The following is a 22,042-nucleotide window of genomic DNA, read 5'->3' as shown; positions in this document are numbered from 1 at the left end:
TGTTTTAAGGTGACTTTTCGGTCATTTTTAACAGGGTTTGACAGGTTACAGCAGAGAAGCAGAGGGGATGGCATACAACAAAGGATTTGAACTGGGAACACTGGAGTTACTTCATGTGTCTTAAGCAGAACGGGTCCATGCAGAGACATCCCATCCTTTGTGTCCGTCAGTATCTGCTGTCAGATCATCCTGCAGATTTCATGTCAGGAAGCCAGCAAGTGCATTTCCTGTTGGGGAAATAGTGTTAAATTTATTCATCTGTTTCAGTCTGATGCTGCATGCACAGTCGAATTCAGAGTCGGGTTTGTGTTTACGTTAATTCCTTGTTTACTATGCCGACGCTCTAATGGCACTAAACTGAAACTTCCTGCGTTGAGTCATCGGCGTGGAGAGAGCTCAGCAGCAGACAGTCGTCACGCTGTGTTAAATAATGTTTTTATACCTCCAATTACCTAACAGACAGACGGGGAGGAAGAGGCTGATGAAGCACGGGGTGTTGTCATCCGTCTCCCTGGAGACACGTAGAGTAACCTGTTTGATCTAACAGAGCCGTCTGATCAATTATCACATCGTCTCGACATCAGGATCTTTTCTCTTTTACTTCCATGAAATCCTGTTTTTCATGTTGTTTTGGGGCTTTGTGACAGAGTTGTTTTCTTTTCCGTGTGTTTGCTGAAAGTTTCCACTCTGAACATCAGAGTTTTATTTTTATCACCACCCGAAGTGTCTGAGAAACGCTGTGTGTTCTTCTCACGCATCATTCTTCTTCCTTTGCGTTAAATGTGCGTATGTCCGTGGAGATTTTCGTCCATCGTGGACGTGGTCCTTCTAAGTGCTTTAAATGGCACCCGGACTGGACTGACTGGGTGTTTATCCAGTGGCGTGCACAGACTTTTTGAAGGGCAGGGGCAGAAAGAAAAAAAAGGGGAACATATAGCGTGTCCTCGCCACTGAAGAGGGCACTTTAGCATGCGTTTTGGCTCCCAGGGGGCACTTTAGCACGCGTTTTGGATACCAAGGGGGCACTTTAGCGCGCGTTTTTCAAAAACTGGGCCACGAGGGGTGGGTGGTCCCCCCCCGTGCACGCCACTGTGTTTATCCTCTTCCAGGATCGTTCACACCTTCTTTTTAAGGCCACACTCGGTTCACAGGAGTAGTGGTGTGAACGGGTGTTACGAAAGAATCCATCTACATCAAACTGGAACAACCATCACTGAACAGAGGAGGCAGTCTACGACTAACAGCCGTTCACACCATGACTCTGAACGACTCACATGATCGCCAGGTGGGTCAACGACTCTCAAGGTGTGAACGACCCTGCAGAAAATAAATACCCGGGACTCCTCACCAGTCAGTCAGAACTGAAGAGGCCTCTTGGAAGAGAAGTGAAACATCTTGTAGAACCTCAAGCCTCAAGTCCAGCTGCCTTTGAAAGCACTCAGGCGTTAAAGATTGGGACGATACAGATTTTAGAAACAGTTGTTGACTAATGGAGAAACCTGAGATGTTTGACTAATCTCTGGTGAGTTTAAAGACCCTGAAAAGGCTCTGAGGTTTGGTTTTCAGATGAAATCAGGGCATTAAACTGAAACTAAACAGTGTCTCACAGACCGAGCAGCAGGATAACCAGCGTAGTTTTAACTAACTGAAAAACAGATGGTGAAAGAGAGAATAGAAGGTGACGACAGAGTGACGAGAAATAAGCCGACATCAGCAGCGAGCACACGTATGTGCTTCCATTCAATTTGATTCCCGTGCATTACATACCGCTCACATCATCCCAACGCGCTCAAAGGAACCAATTTTGTTTTATTTTCCATCTTCCCTTTGCTTTGTTCCTTTCCTTCGCTCTGCCAGCTCGTTTTTATCCCTTCACGGACGCTTCTTCTTCTTTTTTTTCTTGCCTCTGTGCGTCATCTCTCCCCAGAATGAAGCCGCGAGTTTGACGAGAGCGAAATGAGCAAATGAGTCATTAAAGATTAATCTGCTCCGTCCCCACTGTGCTTAATTGCGCTGCTGGTTTTATTGACAGCAAAATCAGCCAATGATATTAAATTAAATGTTGAGGGAGACTCAGATGGAGACGGATAGCGAGGCGGGAGTTTGTGACCATGAGGCAATTACACAAGATTATGGCTCTGGATATATGAACGTGGCCCTTGGCACAAATTGTTATAGAGGCGAGTGGAATGACATTTTTGCAGAGTGGGGACTCATTAGTGGACAATAACTCCACAATCTTTAATGTAACTGTGATGGAGTTAAGTGGCGTTCTACTGCCAGTCTTCGCATTTCACTGCCTCTTCATTCAAACCTCTAATCGTCACCATCAGTTTGGCAAACAAGGTCTCCCTCTGCCTCCCGTCACGATGCGGATCCTGACACCGGACTGGGCAGGTTTCCGTGCTGATGGCCGCTTAACGACGCCATAAAACAAGCTGAGAGCCACTTGTGGGTTTGACATTTTGGTTCGAAATGTGTGGAGACGTGATGGATCCTCAAGGATGAGCTCAGCATTGTTCTATATTTTTATGAAAAGATGAAATTAACAGCGTGTTAGTCCAAGTCTCCATGTCTCGCTCACACAGGTGTGTCAACTTTCCAGCTTTGAACTCAACATGTGAAATTTTAACCTTCCGGAGTGACTCATTGAGGCGACGCGCTCATACTGCGCTCATTCCGGGCTCATACTGGGCTCATACTGGGCTCATACTGGGCTCATACCGGGCTCATACTGGGCTCATACTGCGCTCATACTGGGCTCATACTGGGCTCATACCGGGCTCATTCCGGGCTCATTCTGTGACGCTGTGGATCAATGATGGGCCCAGTCTGCGCTGTGGACAGAAACAGTTTCACATGTTCTGAACCAGAACTTTGACTTTAAAGGATAACTTTCGTTTTTTACAACCTGGACCTTATTTGTAGCATTAAATACGACCATTTACTCACCCAGACAACTTTGGTGGCATTTGGAGTCGTTTTGAAGAAATTAGCCCCAGAGGAGCGGCGCGTATATCCGTATAATGCGAGTACTCGGGGCATCCATGCGCAGCCTCTATATAACACATAATCTGCAGAAACTCGTTCATATTCCAATATTTAGTTCTGATATGCTGGTGCTATTCCCCTCTGAGCCCGTGGTGGCATGTTATCAACATCCGGCGTCTCTAGGCAACTACCTCTGACGTGGATGATGTCATTACCGAACGCCGCGCGCTGCGAGCAGCCAGCCACAACACGGCTGACTCTGCGGCGGTCGGCTACGAATACGCAATAACGAACCAGAGCTGTGCCAAACTACAGCTAAACTAGCCGACCGCCGGCTCAGAGGGGAATAGCATGTCTGAAAAAATCAAACACAACATTTCGTCTAATTAAAGGAAGGAGTGAAAGCTCCAAATTTTAGCTCCAGTTTATTTGTCAAATGTCAGATCAATATATGAAGTTTCCATCTGATTATGTTCCGCACACCCTCCAACCCCCGGTGTAATCAAGCACAACTGCTGTTTGTGAAGCTTCAAGAGGAGTGTTTGACAAAAGTGTTAATATATTAAAATGTTGTCCACCCACATTTACATACAGGTACAGGAAACATATCACCTGTAACTCCACATCATGTGTGCAGTTTCACACAGACAGGTTGTTCTATATCCTGAAGGTTAATAAAGCTTTATTCAGTCTCCACTTTGTCATCAAATCTGCTGAAGAACCAAAGCACTTGATGATCTGTGTGATGTGTATTACACAGCCACATGTCTTCACATCAGTCTGTGATTTCAACTGATGGTTCTTCTGCAGAACACAGGAGAACCGTAAGCTGCAGTAAATGAAATGAAGATTAAATGTGATGCAGGTTTGTTCTTGAAGTCAGTCATGAGAGTTCGAGAGAGACAAATTAAAAATGATTAGTGTGCAGATAACACGGTGGGACCTCGACAATGATCCCCGCTGATGTTGTTTTTGATCCCAGGAGCGTGAGCTGCTGGGGAGGATCACCGAGCTGCAGGAGGAGGTCTCCAGGAGGAAGAACCACATCGCTCAGCTGGACCACCAGATCCACACGCTCAACGAGAACATCAGCACTCTGACCAAAGAGCTGGAGCTCAAGGGCAAGGAGGTGCTCAAGATCCGCAGCGAAGCCAATCAGCAGATCAGGTATGAGCGGCGAGCTGAGAGCCTTCGCTTCGCGGCCAGCGATGAGCTCGATGCTCCCAGCGACACTGACGAGCAGGTTTATCACTGTCGGCCTCCAGAACTCAAACGCATCCTTGTTCAGTTATCGAAGCCTTTGTGGAAAACCTTCGGGTCCATTTAAGATGGAACAGATAGTAACACGCTCATTTAGTTTTCCGTCCGTCGAGCCGCCGCTGTTGAAGCACGCGACATCACGATGCGTCGTCTCTTTTCTGTGTCACGCTCTGTTTCTATCTGAAATATTCATATTCACACAGTACTCACACATCCACAAGCATTGTGTTCACAGCGCTGCCCGTCTTAATGCACTGTAACCTGGCAACCAAACCGCTGAATGTTTTCCTCATGAATGCAGAGTGGTGGTCCTTGAGTTCTTCATTTTTCATTTTCTTTGCCTCCATTTCAGGAGATAAGCACTTGATGCGGGGGTGTTTTTATGTCCTGGCTGCTCCTCTGCTGCTCAGTGCTGATCACTGGCCTCAGTTCAGCCACCAGTCAAACACTTCGGCGAGGATGTTGTCTTTTATTAGGACTTCCTGTTTATAAAGAGCAAAAAGCAAACCCTGCTTTATGATCTATTCAGCTCTGAATGGAACCATAGTTTCCAACATGAGCATCATGGTGTGGCGAAGAAGACTTGAAACTAATGACTGAGACCAGAAACTCACTGGAAACTGTTTGCTGAGGTAATAAATCAGGTGAGAAGTCGAGTCATTTTCTAATAAGCTTTCATATAATTGCAGCCAGGGAGTCGCCCCCCTGCTGGCCATTAGGCAGAATGCAGCTTTAAGGCATTTCTGCATGGACTTCACTTTTCAGACCCAGAAGCTCCGTCCACTATTTCTACAGCCTGTGTTCTTGTTTCAGTGATAAGCTAAGATATGATATGCTAATCACCTCCAGGCTCGAGCTCCAGATTTAACACACAGACATGAGAGTGATGTCGAGGGAGAGAAAATGAATGATTTCCCAAAATGTTAAAGTATTCTGTTAGATAAGTACAGGAAGTACAGAGACCATAGAACATTATTATTGACATCCACACACACACACACACACACACACACACACACACACACACCTTTCTTCTCGTCAGTGTTTGTTGCTGAACTCGACTTCTCGTATTATGTTCAGATGATGATGGTTTCTGCAATCCTGCTGCAGTCCTGAGGAAAACACAGCAAGATGAAAGAGAGAAAGGCCGAACGAGGCATCTCTGTCTCTCTCTCTGTCTGTCTGTCTCTCCCTCTGTCTCACCCCCCTCCCCCCCTCCAGCCAGTGTCAGCAGCTCATTGATTAGGAGATCTGAAGGTTATTTAGGGTAAAACAGAATGGAATCTATAATCATGTTGTTCCCTGCGGCATGTTATGAATTTTTTAAAGTGCTGTGTGGTTAATGTGGTCCAGCTCCTCGTTAGGATCAATCTGTAGGCATGTAGCTTTGTGTGTGTGTGTGTGTGTGTGTGTGTGTGTGTGTGTGTGTGTGTGTGTGTGTGTGTGTGTGTGTTTGATGACTGCTCCCATGGTGTTTTATTCTCTATTGTTAATTCATGCGCCGCTCGCCTCTCTGTGTGCGCCTCCTCCCTCTGCGCTGGCTGGCAGGCTCATGCGCGCAGCATTTCTCCCTCTGTTACGTAACGGCCGTCTGAATCCTGGTCACAGGGATAAAAATAGGCTGATAAATAAATAAAGAGGAAGCAGAGAGAGATAAGATGTGCCCCCCTCGGGGAGAGTTGGCCCAGTCAGAGTGAGAGGCAGACAGACATCCATGTTTCTCCTCCATCCTCCTCCTCTTCCTCACATCCCTTTCATCAGCCTTCTCCTCCTCATTTAATTATGATCATCTTTTATTCCCATCCTCCTCCTCTTTCCTCTCCCCCCCCCGCCTCCTGTGGAAAAACCTTGCGCATACCCAGATTTGATGAGATGTTTTTATGAGCTCGTGTTTTACTTGCACGTCACATTTCCACGTCGTCTAGATGGCGTCGTTATTTCGAACCAGCTCGCATCGATCACGATTAAATTCATCGTTCTAGGAATTCGTTCAGTGCATCTGCCTCCTTTTTCTAATCTCCTCCTCTGTGGAACAATCCATTATGTGCGCTCCTCCTGGGAGAGACAGACAGAGAAGGAGAGTCTGCAGCTTCTGATTAAGTCTTAAAGGGAAACGTCACCCAATCAAAAATGAAAAAACAACGTTTGTGTTGTGCGTCACTTCTCCTAAAGCTTCAGCGCTGACGTCACTCACGCTGTGATGTAACAACCGATAACATCCGTCATCAAACTTTAATATGATGTTCATGAGAAAACACGAAGGAAAACCTCGTATGAAAGTGTCAGTGGTTGGAAGTACATTTACTCACTGTGCAGTGCTTCTACTTTAGTTGAGTATTTCCATTTGATGCTACTTTATACTTCACTAAGTTTATAGGGAAATATTATAATTTTTGCTCAGCTGCATTAATCTGAGCGTTATAGTTACAGTTACTTTACAGAAAAGATTTAAAAGCCTTTAAATGAGCATATTTAACACGATGCATCAGTGATAATAATGCAGTAATATGATAATACACCACAAATCAATCTCAGTCCTTTTCAGTGAGTTTACTTTTACTTCAGTAGATATTTGATGCAGGACTCATGTGTAATAAAGTATTTTTACATGATTGAATTGCTTCTTTTATCCAATTAAAGAGTCTGAAAAGCAGTTACTGGTGTTTTCAGGACGCCTCAGCGTGAAAGTTGTGTTCAGATCGTTTGTAACCAGTTTAACCAATCAGGGATGAGCATCCTCCCTGGCCGGGCGTGATGGAAGTCAGCAGCTTCCGCCTCCTCTCAGAAACTCAGCTGTCCCCCCTCCTCTCTCCTCAGGGCTCACGAACAGGAGCTGACGAAGAGGCACGAGAGGGAGCTCGCCGAGCTGAGCGCCGTCCACAGCAGAGAGACGCAGAACATGCTGTCCGACTTCAACAAAGCCCAGGAAGTGCTGAAAGACAAGATCTCCGCCCTGCAGATTCTGTATGTACACACTGCAAACACACCGTGGAGGGCTGTGGCACCGACCAATCACACTTCACTAACTGTTTGTCCCGATAACGTAACCCTGAGCTGTCAAACGGAGGCTTTTCTTTCTGTCCGATCACTGACCTCAAAAATCACTGCATCACCGAGCCAATCAGGGCAGCTGTTAGTCATGCAGGAGCTGCTGCGCCCATGCACACTATTTTTATTTTGCTTTGCGTCAGACGTATAAATAGCAGGCGTCTGTGATGAATTATTCCCTCCTCAGATAATCCCGCTGCCGGTGTCGTTCGTCGTAAAGCGCCGCACCGAGCGACACTGGATCATGAGACAGATTCACGGTGTGCACCTGAGCCGCTCTCTTCTGGAAGCACAGACAAACACAGAAAGACAAAAAGATGGAAAACAGAGATCGTGAAGCGGAGCGCGGCTCTGCTGAACAGAACCGATCCGAGACGACGAAGGTTGATGCGAAAAGCTTTCGGCCTGAGACTCCGGACGTCTGTTTGTGTTCAGTCCTGACGAGTTTCCAGCGCAGCGAGCAGAGCCTGACGCTGTTGTGATTTGTTCGCCCGCTGAGTCCAAACTGTGCCGTCGTGTGACGACCTCTCTGTTGTCTCCACTGAAGTGTAAACCGCAGAGGAAACAGTGACTAACAGAGAAGATTCGCTGTGTCGTCACGCTGCACGAAGCTGGACGCTAACCCGTAAACCCAAACGCTTCCAGGATGAGTCTTCATACTCCCTTTGTTATATTTTGATTTACTCATCCATAGATCATCTAAAATAACTGAATCATACGTCACATGATAGTTTGTGTAAAAAGTCTCAGTCGTGACCTCTGCTGGTTGCTGGGCTTCACGGCTTCAGCTGTGACATAATGTGTCAGGTCTCTTTTAACCGTGAACGTTTGAGGAGAGGAAAGAACGTATGTGTACAGTAGTCTGCTGTAGGAATAGTATGTTATTACGTGCCGAGTAGCGATTATCATCTGCAGTGGCGTGCACAGAGGGGGGGGCAGGGGGGGCGACTGCGCCCAAAACGCGTGCTAAAGTGCCCTCTTGGACGCCAAAACGCGTGCTAAAGTGAAGTCCTTTTCGCCCCTGCCCTTCAAAAAGTCTGTGCACGCCACTGATCATCTGTTATTCTGGGCTTCTTGTAAAGGTTGTTTACATCAGAACCATTCACCTTTAAATAAATCAATAAATCAAGCACGTTAGCTACTTCCAACCAAACATATCATAAACATCTCGTCTCATTAAACGCTGAATTTGTTTGGCAGCTCAGTTCACTGTTGTGACATCACGTTGGACGTACGACGGCCGAGCTCACGCTCTGTGGACGGTCGGACTCCTGCAGCCATGAAGCATCCGCGTAGGCCGAACCTTCGTCCTCAGACTCCTGCCAAACAGTCCAGAGTAACTGCAGTCTGCAGGGATCAAACGTAGCGCACAGACTGGCATGAAATAAGGATCAGAGACATTCAGCTGAGCAAGTAATGATACCGAGGTCCAACAGTCTAATTAGTGGATTTTTCTTTTATTGCTGAAGATGAAGATGGAGATTTATATTAGAACTGACGCGCAGTGAAGAAACTGCAGGTCAAGTTTGGTCGAGTGAAGCCGACGCTGTAGTTACAGCAGCTGCAGAGAGAGAATAAGAGAAGAAGCTTTATGATGAGGCTGCAGAGCATCAGCAGAGTGTGAGAGAGGCGACATGACGACGAAGAAGAAGAAGACGAAGAAGAAGAAGGATGGATGCAGAAAAAAGACAGAGAAGGCGTATGGAGTAGTCTTTGCAGCAGAGTCAGGAGGCATGCAGCGAGCGAGCATCATCCTCAGAGCTGACCTCCTTTCGGTCTGACTCAGCTGAGAGCGAAGCGCCGCCTGCTGGACGGCAGAGGACGTGCATCCACATACGGCTTCGATTACACAAGATGTGCAGTTAAAGAGCGTCTCAAGTGCAACACAAGGACGATCGGACAGAAGCTGCCAAAGACGTTTCCTGAACACGCTGTAATGTTTTCTCTGCTGTTTTATTATGCGGAACAATCAGTTCACAGTGTTTCCTCTTTCTGTCCTCTGGAGTTTCTGCACAAATACAAACAAAAATCCCAAAGTGTGACAGAGAAGATGAAGAAACCAAAGTCTTACACATCAAACCTCATCCTCAATAAATAATATCACAATATGCACTCATTTTTTGTCCAGCACAGCTCTGTGACTGCCTCTTCCAGCCTCGCTGCAGAGTCGTTCGCTCAGTTATCTTGTTGATGCGCTGACGTTCGATCTCAGCGCCACCATGTGGTTAACCTTTGTGGTTTGTGGTGAAATGTCTTGACAGCAGTTTTTATTTCCTGGTATTTTTCTTCACATCATCAAGAGGCATTTCCGTCCCCAGAGACGATCCACTCGCCTCCATCTAATTAACTAAAACACAGATCTGTCTCAACCACCAGCTGTGTCCCTTCTCTCCTAATTAATCACCATGGTGACGACCGCCTTGTCCTCAGCAGCCACTGAGAACGCTCCACCAATCGAGTTTCATGAATATTTAGATATTTGGTCCTGCATCTGTGTCTTATTGGTTCATCTTCTGGGAGTCTCCATTTGTTTGGGTTATGGTTGTCATGCCAACGAGGGATGCAGTTCGTCGTCATATCAGCGATATTCCTGTAAGTTTTCTGTTAAAATCATACATTCCACCATCTGGAAACGAACTGTAATTACAGGCAGCACTTCAACCACAGTTCAGTGTGTGAAGTATATTCAACTGCAGGTAACCATGGCAACAGTGCTTTTGCTTCCGCTACGTTACCTGTTAAATCTCACCAGTTAAACATTTGCAAGATTAAGCAAGTCTGTGGATGCTGAAGCAAGAAGCTTCAAACGGCTCTGTGTGTGTGTGTGTGTGTGTGTGTGTGTGTGTGTGTGTGTGTGTGTGTGTGTGTGTGTGTGTGTGTGTGTGTGTGTGTGTGTTCTTATGGGATATACAGTATCAGAGCCCCTTTACAACTTTCTTTTAGTCTTTTTCTTTTGTCTTTCAGCACTTTTCTTGGATAAGTAACACCTGACTGGATCGTGATTGGGCAACAAATGACTTCCTCGTCCATTATTATCCATTATTTATTATATTCTTAGAATATATATATCTCACAGTCACAGAATCTCTGTGTGTGTGTGCCTATTTGACATGTATTTGTGGTCACTTTAAGTCGTGTTCAGGGTTGTCTTATCAGTGGTTCAGCATCCGGATCGTCAGTCAGTGAGCGGTGGCAGCTGCTGCCTCCATCCTTTCCAGTGTTCTCCAGTGGTGATGATATCAATTAACATCAGCTTCAGAGTTTGATTTTCCAGAAGTGATGGTTGTTAAATTAGTCAGTTAAACATGCTATATTCATTGTGTCATATTGCTAAGCTAGAGCCTGCTATATTTGATGAGTGGAGCGGCCATTAGCCTGGAGACTGTTAGTGGGATGCAGCAGAGATGGAGATGTGCCTGCAGCAGCAGCTGCTGAAAGCACCTTCACTGTCGGGGTTTGTGTTCCTTGAGGTCTGGGAGAATCGTGTATGTAATTAAAAGCAGGAAGAAGCACTGACCCAACACTTCCTCCTGACCATCAGTCCTGGACAGTTTTGGTTATGTTAAACAGACACCACCTGTTTGTCAACCACATCAACCACATCAGCACCTCCGGCTTCACTGACATGTGGAGCAGTGGCGTCAGTCTCATATCTCTCATCTTCACCCTCCGGTGGAGAGGTGTGGATCCTCCCCCTGCAGGAAACTGGCCTCCGTGGGCTCCTGACCAGAGGAAATTCAGCTGCAGATCAACCAGAGAGTTGATGTTCCACATCAAGCAGAATTAAGGCCTCTGAATATCAGGATCCGATCACGAACTCTCTCTCGCGACGTTTTCTCCTGCTGTCGTGGGTGATTCTCGGCCAAAGTGACTGTCGAGGACAGTTGGATTAAAACAGGAAACAGCATGTGTTCAGTGTGTCTTCACTCGAACCTCACACTCATCCTGAGTCGTTTCAAAGCTGCACTCGTCAGTTTCATTATATTAAACATGTATTAAATGAAACTTATAATGTGAAGGTGTCGCTCGTAGTGACGAAGCCATGCCTGCAGACCCTTCTGGCATCTTTCAGCTTCTGTCTTTGCCTCGTTTCCAGCAGACGTACAAACTTAGCAGCTAGCGTGAGCATGAATGCTAAAATTGCTCCCATGTCTGCTCGATGTGTGAATATGTCAGGTGGGATGTTTGGCTTGTCGTTGAGATCTGCGTCGGTTGTTTTTCCTTGGCGTTGCTAATGCTGCTCTGTGGCTGCTGGATGTCTGAATGAACATCTGTGTTTCTGCTGCCCTGAAGTGAACAAATAACACTGTTTTCAGTTGGTGAATAGTGCAGATTATTGTACGGAAAGCCATCATTTAACATGTTCTCCTCAAACACAGACTCTGCTGCAGCGTCAAAACAGATTCTGATGGCTGAGCTGCAGAAAATGTTCACGGGAGGAGCAGGATCGATGAGCTGTCAGACGTGCACACAGGGACGAGGATATCTGATGAACCGCACATCAGTATGTATCAGCGTCACCGAGCACAGACGCTCGGACGGACCGCAGTCTATCGGCCTATAAGAAAGAGCGATTCCACGTCGGTGTCGTGAATGTGACAGAGACACCCCCCAGTGGCTCGTGCTGTGGTCGGGCGGGGACGTGAAAGGCTGTTTAGCTCGCTGTCACATCAGGGATGGCTGGAAAAACAGAAATGGGCTCGGAGCTGAACACGCAGAGGCTCAGTTTGATGAAGAAGAAGCACCGGCGCTTCCTGCGAAGGCCTAGTCTCATACAGCCTCTTCCTGTTCTGCTGAAGCTCAGTGAACTTCAGATAAGACTGACCTTTTCCAAACAGCTTCAGAGGACGACGTCCAGCAAAGCTTCTGCTGCGTCAGGTCAGGCGTCACGTGGCGAAGAAGTATTACAAAAACATAGAAATACTGCAGCATGATGAGAAAAACCTTCCAGGAAGTAAACGCACCAATGGCTGACGTCCTGCCGTGCTCGTTGGAACATTAAAAAAAACTTTCCGAGTGCGTTTGTTCTTTAAACTGTGGCCAAACGGAGGCTTTCAGTTTCATTACAGCTTCAGAAAACGGGTCATTTTTCATGCAGCAGCGTCACGCCATGATTGGTCGTTTCCGCCAGCTCATGTCTCTGGTCTGGTGCCGCATTTGGGGAAAATGTCACAGAATTTTTAATGAATCTGAGGTTTTTGCACGAGTGGTGGAAAGAACAAAAATCCATCCTCAAGTTTTTGAAAGTCGTCATAACTCACCAGAGAAAAACAGCCTCCGCAGGAAGTGAGCAACGGCGAACGTCTGGCCTCGTGATGAGACGAGAGGAGGGCGGGGACGGGAAGGGACCGGGGACAATTACTGTTTTGTCGATCAAAAGCTAATGAAAAAGGAAAGCCTATGAATCACTGATCTCTTCACTGCCTGTAATATAAATGCTGCCATCGAGCACACACACACACACACACACGTGCACACGCACACACACACATGCACACACACACACACACTATGAAGTGGCAGATCTGTCAGTTCACCTGACTCTTGATATTTGCTGTTGAATATTTCACACCGAGGAAGCGGCTCAGGACGCCGTCGCCGTCAGGAGCGTTTTCATGATTTAATTCTCGTCTCGACGCGAGACGCCTCAGCCTGAACGCTGCTCGCGCAGAACATTCACGGCTCCTGTGTTTCTGTCTCTTCCTGCAGGCTGGAGGGGACGGAGGAGAAGTTCAGGAACAGGGAGAGTCGTCCCGAGGATCTGCAGATGATCGCTGAGCTGAAGGACATGGTGTCCGAGAGGGAATCTCTGGTCAAGAAGCTGGTGGTAGGTAACTGCTGAGGAGGCGACGTGTGTTCAGCCTCCTGGTCGGTGAAATGATGAGATGCTTCTCAGCGAAGTCTGTGAGTCTCTGAGTGCAGGGACACTGGCGCATGGGGTCTTTTTCTCAGGTCCACAAAAGACATTATTATTATAGATCGATCGATAGATAGATAGATAGATAGATAGATAGATAGATAGATAGATAGATAGATAGATAGATAGATAGATAGATAGATAGATAGATAGATAGATAGATAGATACTTTATTCATCTCCGAAGAGAAATTTGCAGTTCCAGCAGCTCAAAAGGTGGACACACAAGCAGTGGCGTGCACAGGGGGGGCGACCACCCCCTCTCGTGGCCCAATTGTTGAAAAACGCGTGCTAAAGTGCCACCTGGGAGCCAAAACGTGCATTATAGTGCCCTCTTGGGAGCCAAAATGCACACTAAAGTGCCCTCTTGGACGCCAAAACGCGCGCTAAAGTGCCCTCTTGGACACCAAAACGCGCACTAAAGTGCCCTCTTGGACGCCAAAACGCATGCTAAAGTGCCCTCTTGGACGCCAAAACGCAGGCTAAAGTGCCCCCTGGGAGCCAAAACGCGCGCTAAAGTGCCCTCTTGGACACCAAAACGCATGCTAAAGTGCCTTCTTGGAAACCAAAACGCATGCTAAAGTGCCCCCTGGGAGCCAAAACGCGCACTAAAGTGCCCTCTTGGACACCAAAACGCGCGCTAAAGTGCCCTCTTGGACACCAAAACGCGCGCTAAAGTGCCCTTTAGGACACCAATACGCGTGCTAAAGTGCCCTCTTGGAAGCCAAAACGTGTGCTAAAGTGCCCCCTGGGAGCCAAAACGCGCGCTAAAGTGCCCTCTTGGACGCCAAAACGCGTGCTCAAGTGAAGTCCTTTTCGCCCCTGCCCTTCAAAAAGTCTGTGCACGCCACTGCACACTGTGGACAAAGGGAATAGTTTTATATAAGCATGGACCTACAGCCAGGAGGCGATTAGCATAGCTTTGCTTAGCGTAAAGACTAGAAGCAGCCTGATCAACGTGAGCAGAAACACCAGGAAGTAACCGCGCCCCCCGCCTGGTTACAGACTAAATGCCTCACAGACAGGATGTTCATAGTGTAGGTGGCAGGAAGCTGAGGAACGCTAACCTTTAGCTCCACACCAAACACACAACAGTTATTCCAACGCTGTCGTCTAGCTGTCGGCTTCAAAGTGAACATGAAACCGAGCTGGAAAGACCGCAGGGACTGAACCAAATGAAACAACTAAACTTCACCGGCTGTATTTCTGGGACACAGAATCTGTCGTCATCCAGGTCATCAGTTTAGCGACCATCTGTGTGAACGTCAATAAAGTCAGTAAATGTGTGATTTTCAGTCTCGCGAGGCCTCGCAGCCTCTCCGGCTGTCAGCTAACCTGGTTTTCTCCTCCAGGACGATAAGAAGTTCTACCAGCTGGAGCTCGTCAACAGGGAGACGAACTTCAACAAAGTGTTCAACGCCAGTCCTAACGTAGGAGTCATCAACCCGCTCATTAAGGTAGGCCTCGATACGCTGGAGCACACCACACACAGGGGCGCTCTGAGAGCCTGTCGCTTCGTTTTACCGCATAGCAAAGATGATATCCACTCCATCTCATTTCATATCCATCAGTGCTGATCGATCAGAAGAACAGCCGCTGCTGCACTGCGGCAACAGTTCATGACCACAGGAATTTTCATGTTAAATGACCCACCAGATCGCGAAGGAGTCATGGAAGATCCATTTAATACGTTTATTCTTTTTAGTACAAACAGCGTCGCCGAGGATGCAGATAGAGGACAGGAAACCACGGGGTTCATGGGAAACGGCAGCGTCACTGGTATGAACTGGAGGCCGAGTCTCGTTTCTTCTAATCTGAATCTAAAATATGCACCAACATAGATCTCCAGTTCCTCATTTCCTCTGAACGCTTCGGTCTCGAAGAAAAGAACATTCAGCACTGACACGTAGTAAAGATCAGGAATCCACTCTGATCACAGCTGGATCCATTCGAGTATTTATAAAGACAGAGTTTCTGCAGCTCAGTGACGTTATATCATTTTATTGATTATTACTGAAGGTGTTCTGGAGCTCGAGTTAAAACATTTCATCACATTTTATTTGTTGTTTGAGACGCTTTAAAAAGCTGAAAACTTTAATTTAAATAACAAACTACTTCAACATTTCACATTTATGTGCATTAACATTAAATGTAACAACCACACCTCTGACGTTTTTATTCTGATTGGTGCACAAGCCCCGTCCACTTCATACCAGTGAGAAGAAGAGCAGAAAAAAACAGAAAGTGTCCTCAGTGAGGACAGCAGACCAGAACTGCTGTAACTGGCAGAAAATTGTGTGGTCATGTGGGATCCCGTCAGAACAGGTGTTTTCACCTGGAAACACGGCGCCTCATTCCTCACAGTGTGTCTGAGCTGAATGGTCCCGCTGCACGACCACCATGTGACTGTCGACGCCACCTCCCCACATGTGTGTATATGTCCGCTGTGTCCATGTAAGCGTGCTACTTTTTATTCAGCGTGTGTTTTTACGGCGTTTCATTCGTCTCTGACATGCGCACAGAAGAACCAGGTCGTGCACGTGATATGAGTGCACAGCGGGCCAATCAGAGGTCACGGTCAGGAGCCGCCTCGGCGTGCGGACGCTCCCCGGCGGGGACGTTTTCCTGTCGTCACGTGCACGCCCCTGGTTCTTCCGTGCGCGGCTTCGGAGGCTAATGAAACGCCATCGTGTCTAAACATGTGAATTGGACTGTTCTTCCTCTCTCTCCTGCTTTCCTTTGCTTTCCAAGCATTTGTTAGCGTCAGGTGTTTCCTGCTTCGACACATCTCTCCTCACCTGACCTCCATTCTGCTCAGAGACTGATCGATGCCAGTCTTGATTGATTGATTGATTGATCCATCCACTCTGATATGATCACGTTAGCACGCTGCTCTCTTCCTGTCTCACTGGATGGACCTCAAGGGCCCTCCCTGTCCTCCATTTTCCCTTTTTCCCTCCATTTCTTCCTATCTTTTATTATTATTTTGTTTCAAACTTCCCCTTTTGCTCCTTTTTTGACCCCCGTGCCCCTCCTTTTCTTTTTTTTTTCTGTGTAGCAAAAGAGAAAGAATGAGAAAACAGCAGCCAGCAGATTCAGCAGCTCTGCTAATGTCAGGGCTATGGAGGCAGCAGGTATGGGCGTGGCAGGTTCAGGAAGTGGGCAGCCCCCACAGCCCCCACCCCCGCCCCCAGCCCAGCCCGGCCGACTAGAGCCCATCCCCAACTCCCCCCTCCACCACCTTGAACTCAACTCCAACAAACCTCTTCCCCCGCCGACCCCTCCCACCGAACCCAAGAAATTCATGAGGTGAGACCTTTTCAGCCCCGACGGGCAGCAGCTGGTCAATCCACGCACCAATCATCCAATCACAGAGCTCCGTTTAATTGGAATTCTAAAGCACTTTGACTGATTTGACTCAGTCCGGGTCGAACCTGGATTGTAGAAGCTGTGTTTTAGGCTGTCTTCGCTCACAAAAGCCTCAAAATAACAGAAAACCCACCAGAAGTCGCTTCTGAATCATATTTTCATCCCTTCCTGCCGAGTCTGGCCTTCATAAACCATAAGAGGCATGAAATCATCGTCATGACGAGCTGCAGTGTCAAATAAAAGCTTTCCAACGCACGAATGTGTTGAATTGACTATTGGCTAAACCCCGCCTCCCTTAGTTACTGTTGCTACGCCTGTCGAGCTCACTGTTTTTGATTCGTCGCAGCAGCGGTCGACAAAAGCAGCTGCGATTTTGTTGCCTTAAATGACAACAGTTGTAGTTTAGCAGCTGTAGCTAGCTAGCTGACTAAGCTAGCATTAGCGACGGGAGATGGTCATGGTTTTAATACAAACCTGTAACAGGTAAACAGCGCAGAGCTGAATGACGGAATGACCCTCATTTACCTGCTCAGGTTACACACACACAGGTTAGCTTTGTGCTTTATTGTTTGTATTTTCTAGTGTGTCTTTTTTTACAAGGACGAGGACTAACGAACGTGTTTGACCAACGACTTTAGCTCATTCTGCTGGAGGGAAATTCAATCCAGCCGCTAGCGTTAGCTTGAACAGCATCAGGAGCAGCGCTCACACATGAACATGAACACGACCTTTTTAATAAACCTTATAACCCGACAGAGTAATCGAGTGTGAGACGCTTTGGCCTAGCTAAGCTAACTAGTTAGCTGGATATGCTAACGTGTGCAGAAACCACCATTCACTCTTTATATCTGGAGTATTACTCCACTTCCTGTTTACGGTTGCTAAGCTACGATTGGACACAGTTGAAGCAGACAGGTGGATGATGTCAGGCCCTCAGGAGAATTAAAGTGATGAACATTTATTGATCGATGAACTTCATGAGCAGAACATCAACACGAGGTTCCCGCTGAAGCTTCACAGAATGACCTTGGAACGCAAAAGACTAGATTTTCTTTTTCCTCCCCTCGTGTGCGTCCGTCCGAACATGTCCACGCCGTGCATGCCGCCAGGTTTCCCTCCTCCGCTCAGGAAGTTTGCACCATTTGCTGTTCAGCTCTGTCGTGGCTTTTTGTTTGTGCATCGTGTCATTTTGTGGTTCTTCATCCTCATCTTCATCTAAACGTCAGCATGCTGCACACGCCGCACTTTCTCCCCTCCACGTGAACCGAGATCGAAGTCCAGAATCGACTGTGTGACGTGAATTTCTAATGAAGTAGATATTGTCTTTTGCTATCATGGACTGTCCCCTCTGTGTGTGGTGCTGTCCAACCACAGCTGCACCTCGACTCTGTCGGCCAATAACTGCTTCTCTTGTTTCTCCACGATGGCTGTGATTGGTCGCTGTGGTGTGAACTGATGCGATGATAAATTATGCAACATGCTTCTCACATGAATACATGCAGTTTGTGTATTGCATGTGTGTGTGAGTGAGTGTGTGTGTGTGTGTGTGTGTGTGTGTGAGAGAGTGTGAGAGCATGTTTCGGTTAATGTTTTTCTATCTTTGCTGCATGTTCTGCTGCTGCTGCTGAGATGTTGTGGCTGCTTTCTGAAAGCTTGGAACGAACCTGCAGTTATGGGACCCACCTCTGGCTGTCTCACACACACACACACACACACACACACTCAGTGCAGAGCCAGGCAGTGACAGTATGAGGTCAGATATTATAGATGTGCTTTGAAATGTTTTCAGACTCCATTAAACGATTCGTCCTCCTCCCCCTCCTCCTCCTCCTCCTCCTCCTCCTCCTCCTCCTCCTCCTCCTCCTCCTGCACGCTCTTTGTTCTTGACAAACATTTGTAGTTGGATTGATCCTTCGGCCCCGGACAGAAACACTTCAGCCATTTGTAAATGCGACACCTTTAAATTAATGAGTCCTTTGATTATTCGTGTCTTGAAGAGACAACAAATGTCACATGCGTGGACTTCAGCGTGAATCAGCGCAGGAATATTACAGCTGCGACTGGATCCTGAACACAGAGTCAAACACCAGTGAGCTAAGTGTTGAAAACAGTCCTTCTCAGACTGTAAATCTCTTTTTAACCCGTTTTTGTTCCAACCAGAAGAGATGCTGTTCACAGCCGCAGACTGGTGCTTTAGCAAAGCTCCAGCTGTTCATTTCAAAGTGTTTCCTGTTGCTGTTTTGCCTCCTCGTACAAGATGGGAGTGTGAGTTAAACACACGTGTGCTGGTTTTAATGTCTGTCCGGAACAAACAGTGTTTAAATGAAGTGATTGTAGCTGTGCAGAGGGAACAAATGTGGGCTGTGTAAACCTTTTTAAATGCAGAATGATGGAAAGTGATGTAAGGGTAAGTCAGCTAAAGGCTATGCTACGTGCTAATAGTGACTGATTTTAATCGACTTATATTGTGCTCAGTCTGGATTAGACAGACGTGGTCCCTGCAGGCTGCAAGGTGAATAAAGTTTCCCATCATGCACCACAGATGCAGCTAGAAACGTTGTTTTTATGCACCTGCGTGATTCAGGGAGTCACAGCTTTAAAGGATACCTTTCGTTTTTTACAACCTGGACTTTATTTGTAGCATTAAATACGACCATTTACTCACCCAGACAACTTTGGTGGCATTTGGAGTCGTTTTGAAGAAATTAGCCCCAGAGGAGCGGCGCGTATATCCGTATAATGCGAGTACTCGGGGCATCCATGCGCAGCCTCTATATAACGCATAATCTGCAGAAACTCGTTCATATTCCAATATTTAGTTCTGATATGCTGGTGCTATTCCCCTCTGAGCCCGTGGTGGCATGTTATCAACATCCGGCGTCTCTAGACAACTACCTCTGACGTGGATGATGTCATTACCGAACGCCGCGCGCTGCGAGCAGCCAGCCACAACACGGCTGACTCTGCGGCGGTCGGCTACGAATACGCAATAACGAACCACAGCTGTGCCAAACTACAGCTAAACTAGCCGACCGCCGGCTCAGAGGGGAATAGCACCAGCATATCAGAACTAAATATTGGAATATGAACGAGTTTCCGCAGATTATGCGTTATATAGAGGCTGCGCATGGATGCCCCGAGTACTCGCATTATACGGATATACGCGCCGCTCCTCTGGGGCTAATTTCTTCAAAACGACTCCAAATGCCACCAAAGTTGTCTGGGGGAGTAAATGGTCGTATTTAATGCTACAAATAAGGTCCAGGTTGTAAAAAACCAAAGTTTCCTTTTCCTTTAAAGGAACACACTCAGCTTTTTACAGATCGTCCTCTTGGTCATCTCTGCTGTTTTCACCTGTCGACGCTTTGTGCTCCTTGAAAACACTAGAATACTGTCCAGGATGTAGTCCGGTCCAGTTGTTTAACACAAGCAAGTTGTTTGCAAATTAATGTTCATACTTTTTGGCTTTTAATCAGACTCGTTTGAGTCGTGACCCCATTCAGTATTAACGTGGTTTCTCAGGCACTGACTTCTTCAAGCGTAAAAAACAACAACAACAGAAACTGACCCCAGAACTGAAATGTTACCGTGGCGATACGGGACTGTTTACATACGAGGGAGCCAATTAAGAAACCAGAAGCAGCTCCGATAGGTGTTTGTTTTGATGCAAACACTCGACCTAATTAGCTCAAACTTCGGGGAACAACATGTTTTCCCTCGAGGACGCAAGTCAGGAAGTGGCTGCAGCTTCACCTGCTCAGACGGACGCAGCCAATGATCAGCGTTTCCCCGTCGAGACCAACACTCGCAGTAGTTTATGAGGGGTCGTAGTCAGTGGTCAGAGGCTGTGTCAGTGTTCATCGTTAGTTAAAAACACGTCCAGAATCAACGCGAACGACGTTTGCGAGTCAAAACGTAGAGTATAAGTTTGATATAAATGTGCTCAGACTCCACACTTACTCACATGAAAGTTCTTCTTCTTCTTTTTGGAGCTTTCAACCACATCTGGTCTTCCTCAGACTCCATATGCTGAAACGGACTAAAGTGCAATTAAAAGCTAAAAAAAACCCCGAACTTTTCAGGTTCTCAGCTGGTTCGAGTCTGTAGTGAGTTCACACCGCGAGTTTGAAAAAAAATGAGTCTGGTGATATTCTGTATGTTTCTGTGAAAAGACGAAAACCAGCAGCGAGTTGATCTGTTTTTACTTCAACTGAAGACGTTAATATTAACTAAAACTACACAAATACATAGTTTCTTTTTTTAAAGGCTCGGTTATTTCAGAGGGTCGCTGGAGTTTTTAACAAACAGGAGGAAATAGTGTTTTTGTCAGGGACTATTTTCTGCAGCGGATTAATATTAAATAAACTATAGTTCTAATGAAGGAACATGTCACCCAGTGCAACCAGTGGCCCTTCATTTGTCCCCGAGTGGAAAAGTAATAACACAAAAAGTCACAATATCCAAAAACACACAAGACATCAACACAATACATATAATAACAAGTGTGTGTGTGTGTGTGTGTGTGTGTAAGACACAGAGGAAGAAGATCCATCAGGCTCTGACACACACATACAGTTCATTGTTGGTCTTTTCATGACAAAAAGAAAAACCAGATTTCTCCTGTAAAACAGAACAATCTGTTCATGAAGTTGTTGTTTGATGCTCGTCTTTTTTTGCTGGTAAAACCTTCAAAGCGTTCTTCTTCGTGTTCCTGCATGTGAAACTGGGATGAAGAGATCCTGGCAGTGGCTTCGCTGCCCCCTTGTGGACAGAAACATGAATTTATATCGTCACACTGCCCTGCAAAGCTTCAGTTAGTGTTTTCTGATGCTCGTGTCTGGGTGAATAAATCAGATCCGAACAGAAAGAGCTTTTCTGCAGCGCAGCCAGACTTCGGTTCAGTTCTGTGTTTGCTTCAGCGGTAAGACGACACTTTTAGCAGAGAGAGAGTTGAGGTCCAGGGAGGGCTGCAGCCAGTAAAACTAGAGTGATGGAATAAATGACAGTGTGCTGAATCACCTTCCCTGACTTCTCTTTCTCTGCTCTCTCTGCGCTCCGTCCTGAAGCCCTCCTGAAACGAAGGACTCCGCCATCGACTCCCCGGACGCTCAGCGCCAGGAGTGGTTCGCTCAGTACTTTTCCTTTTGATTGACCACAAACCTGCAAACACAAGGATTCAGCATGTCAACCAAACGTGAAAAAAAGAAAAAAAACACAGAAAAAAAAAGAGAAAAATGTTCAAACTATTTGTTCTTTATTGTCATTGATAGGTTTGGGGATCAATTCACTTTAGAGTCAGTCAGCTGAGAGCAGCCTGAGAGGGAACGAAACTCGATGTCATTAGTTTTCACTTGATGGGTTCCTGCGGCCGGCTGAGCCGAAACTGAATTGAACCTGAATCCTGAGCGTCAAATGTCATCACTCTGATCTGATTTGATTGTTTGATTATCTCTGATTG

General features: G+C 46.7%; 1 protein-coding gene across 3 annotated transcripts in view; it reads left to right on the top strand.

Moving 5' to 3' along the window:
• The window catches only part of fam184ab (family with sequence similarity 184 member Ab), a 61,464-nt gene extending 39,732 nt beyond the window's left edge, over positions 1 to 21,732 (top strand). Inside the window, exons 16-21 of one of the 3 annotated variants that reach the window (XM_041958958.1) lie at positions 3,974 to 4,158; positions 7,069 to 7,215; positions 13,009 to 13,126; positions 14,568 to 14,672; positions 16,274 to 16,524; positions 21,651 to 21,732. In XM_041958958.1, the coding sequence (XP_041814892.1) occupies positions 3,974 to 4,158; positions 7,069 to 7,215; positions 13,009 to 13,126; positions 14,568 to 14,672; positions 16,274 to 16,524; positions 21,651 to 21,732 (888 nt within the window). The remainder of the gene's footprint in view (positions 1 to 3,973; positions 4,159 to 7,068; positions 7,216 to 13,008; positions 13,127 to 14,567; positions 14,673 to 16,273; positions 16,525 to 21,650) is intronic. The other 2 variants (XM_041958959.1, XM_041958960.1) reach the window with 2 other exon arrangements.
• The last annotated feature ends 310 nt before the right edge of the window (positions 21,733 to 22,042 follow it).

The sequence above is a fragment of the Chelmon rostratus genome, chromosome 18 (assembly GCF_017976325.1).
Source record: "Chelmon rostratus isolate fCheRos1 chromosome 18, fCheRos1.pri, whole genome shotgun sequence".
NCBI lineage: Eukaryota > Metazoa > Chordata > Actinopteri > Chaetodontiformes > Chaetodontidae > Chelmon > Chelmon rostratus.
The sequence above is the reverse complement of the archived record's forward strand: the minus strand, read 5'-3'. Positions and strand labels throughout refer to the sequence as shown.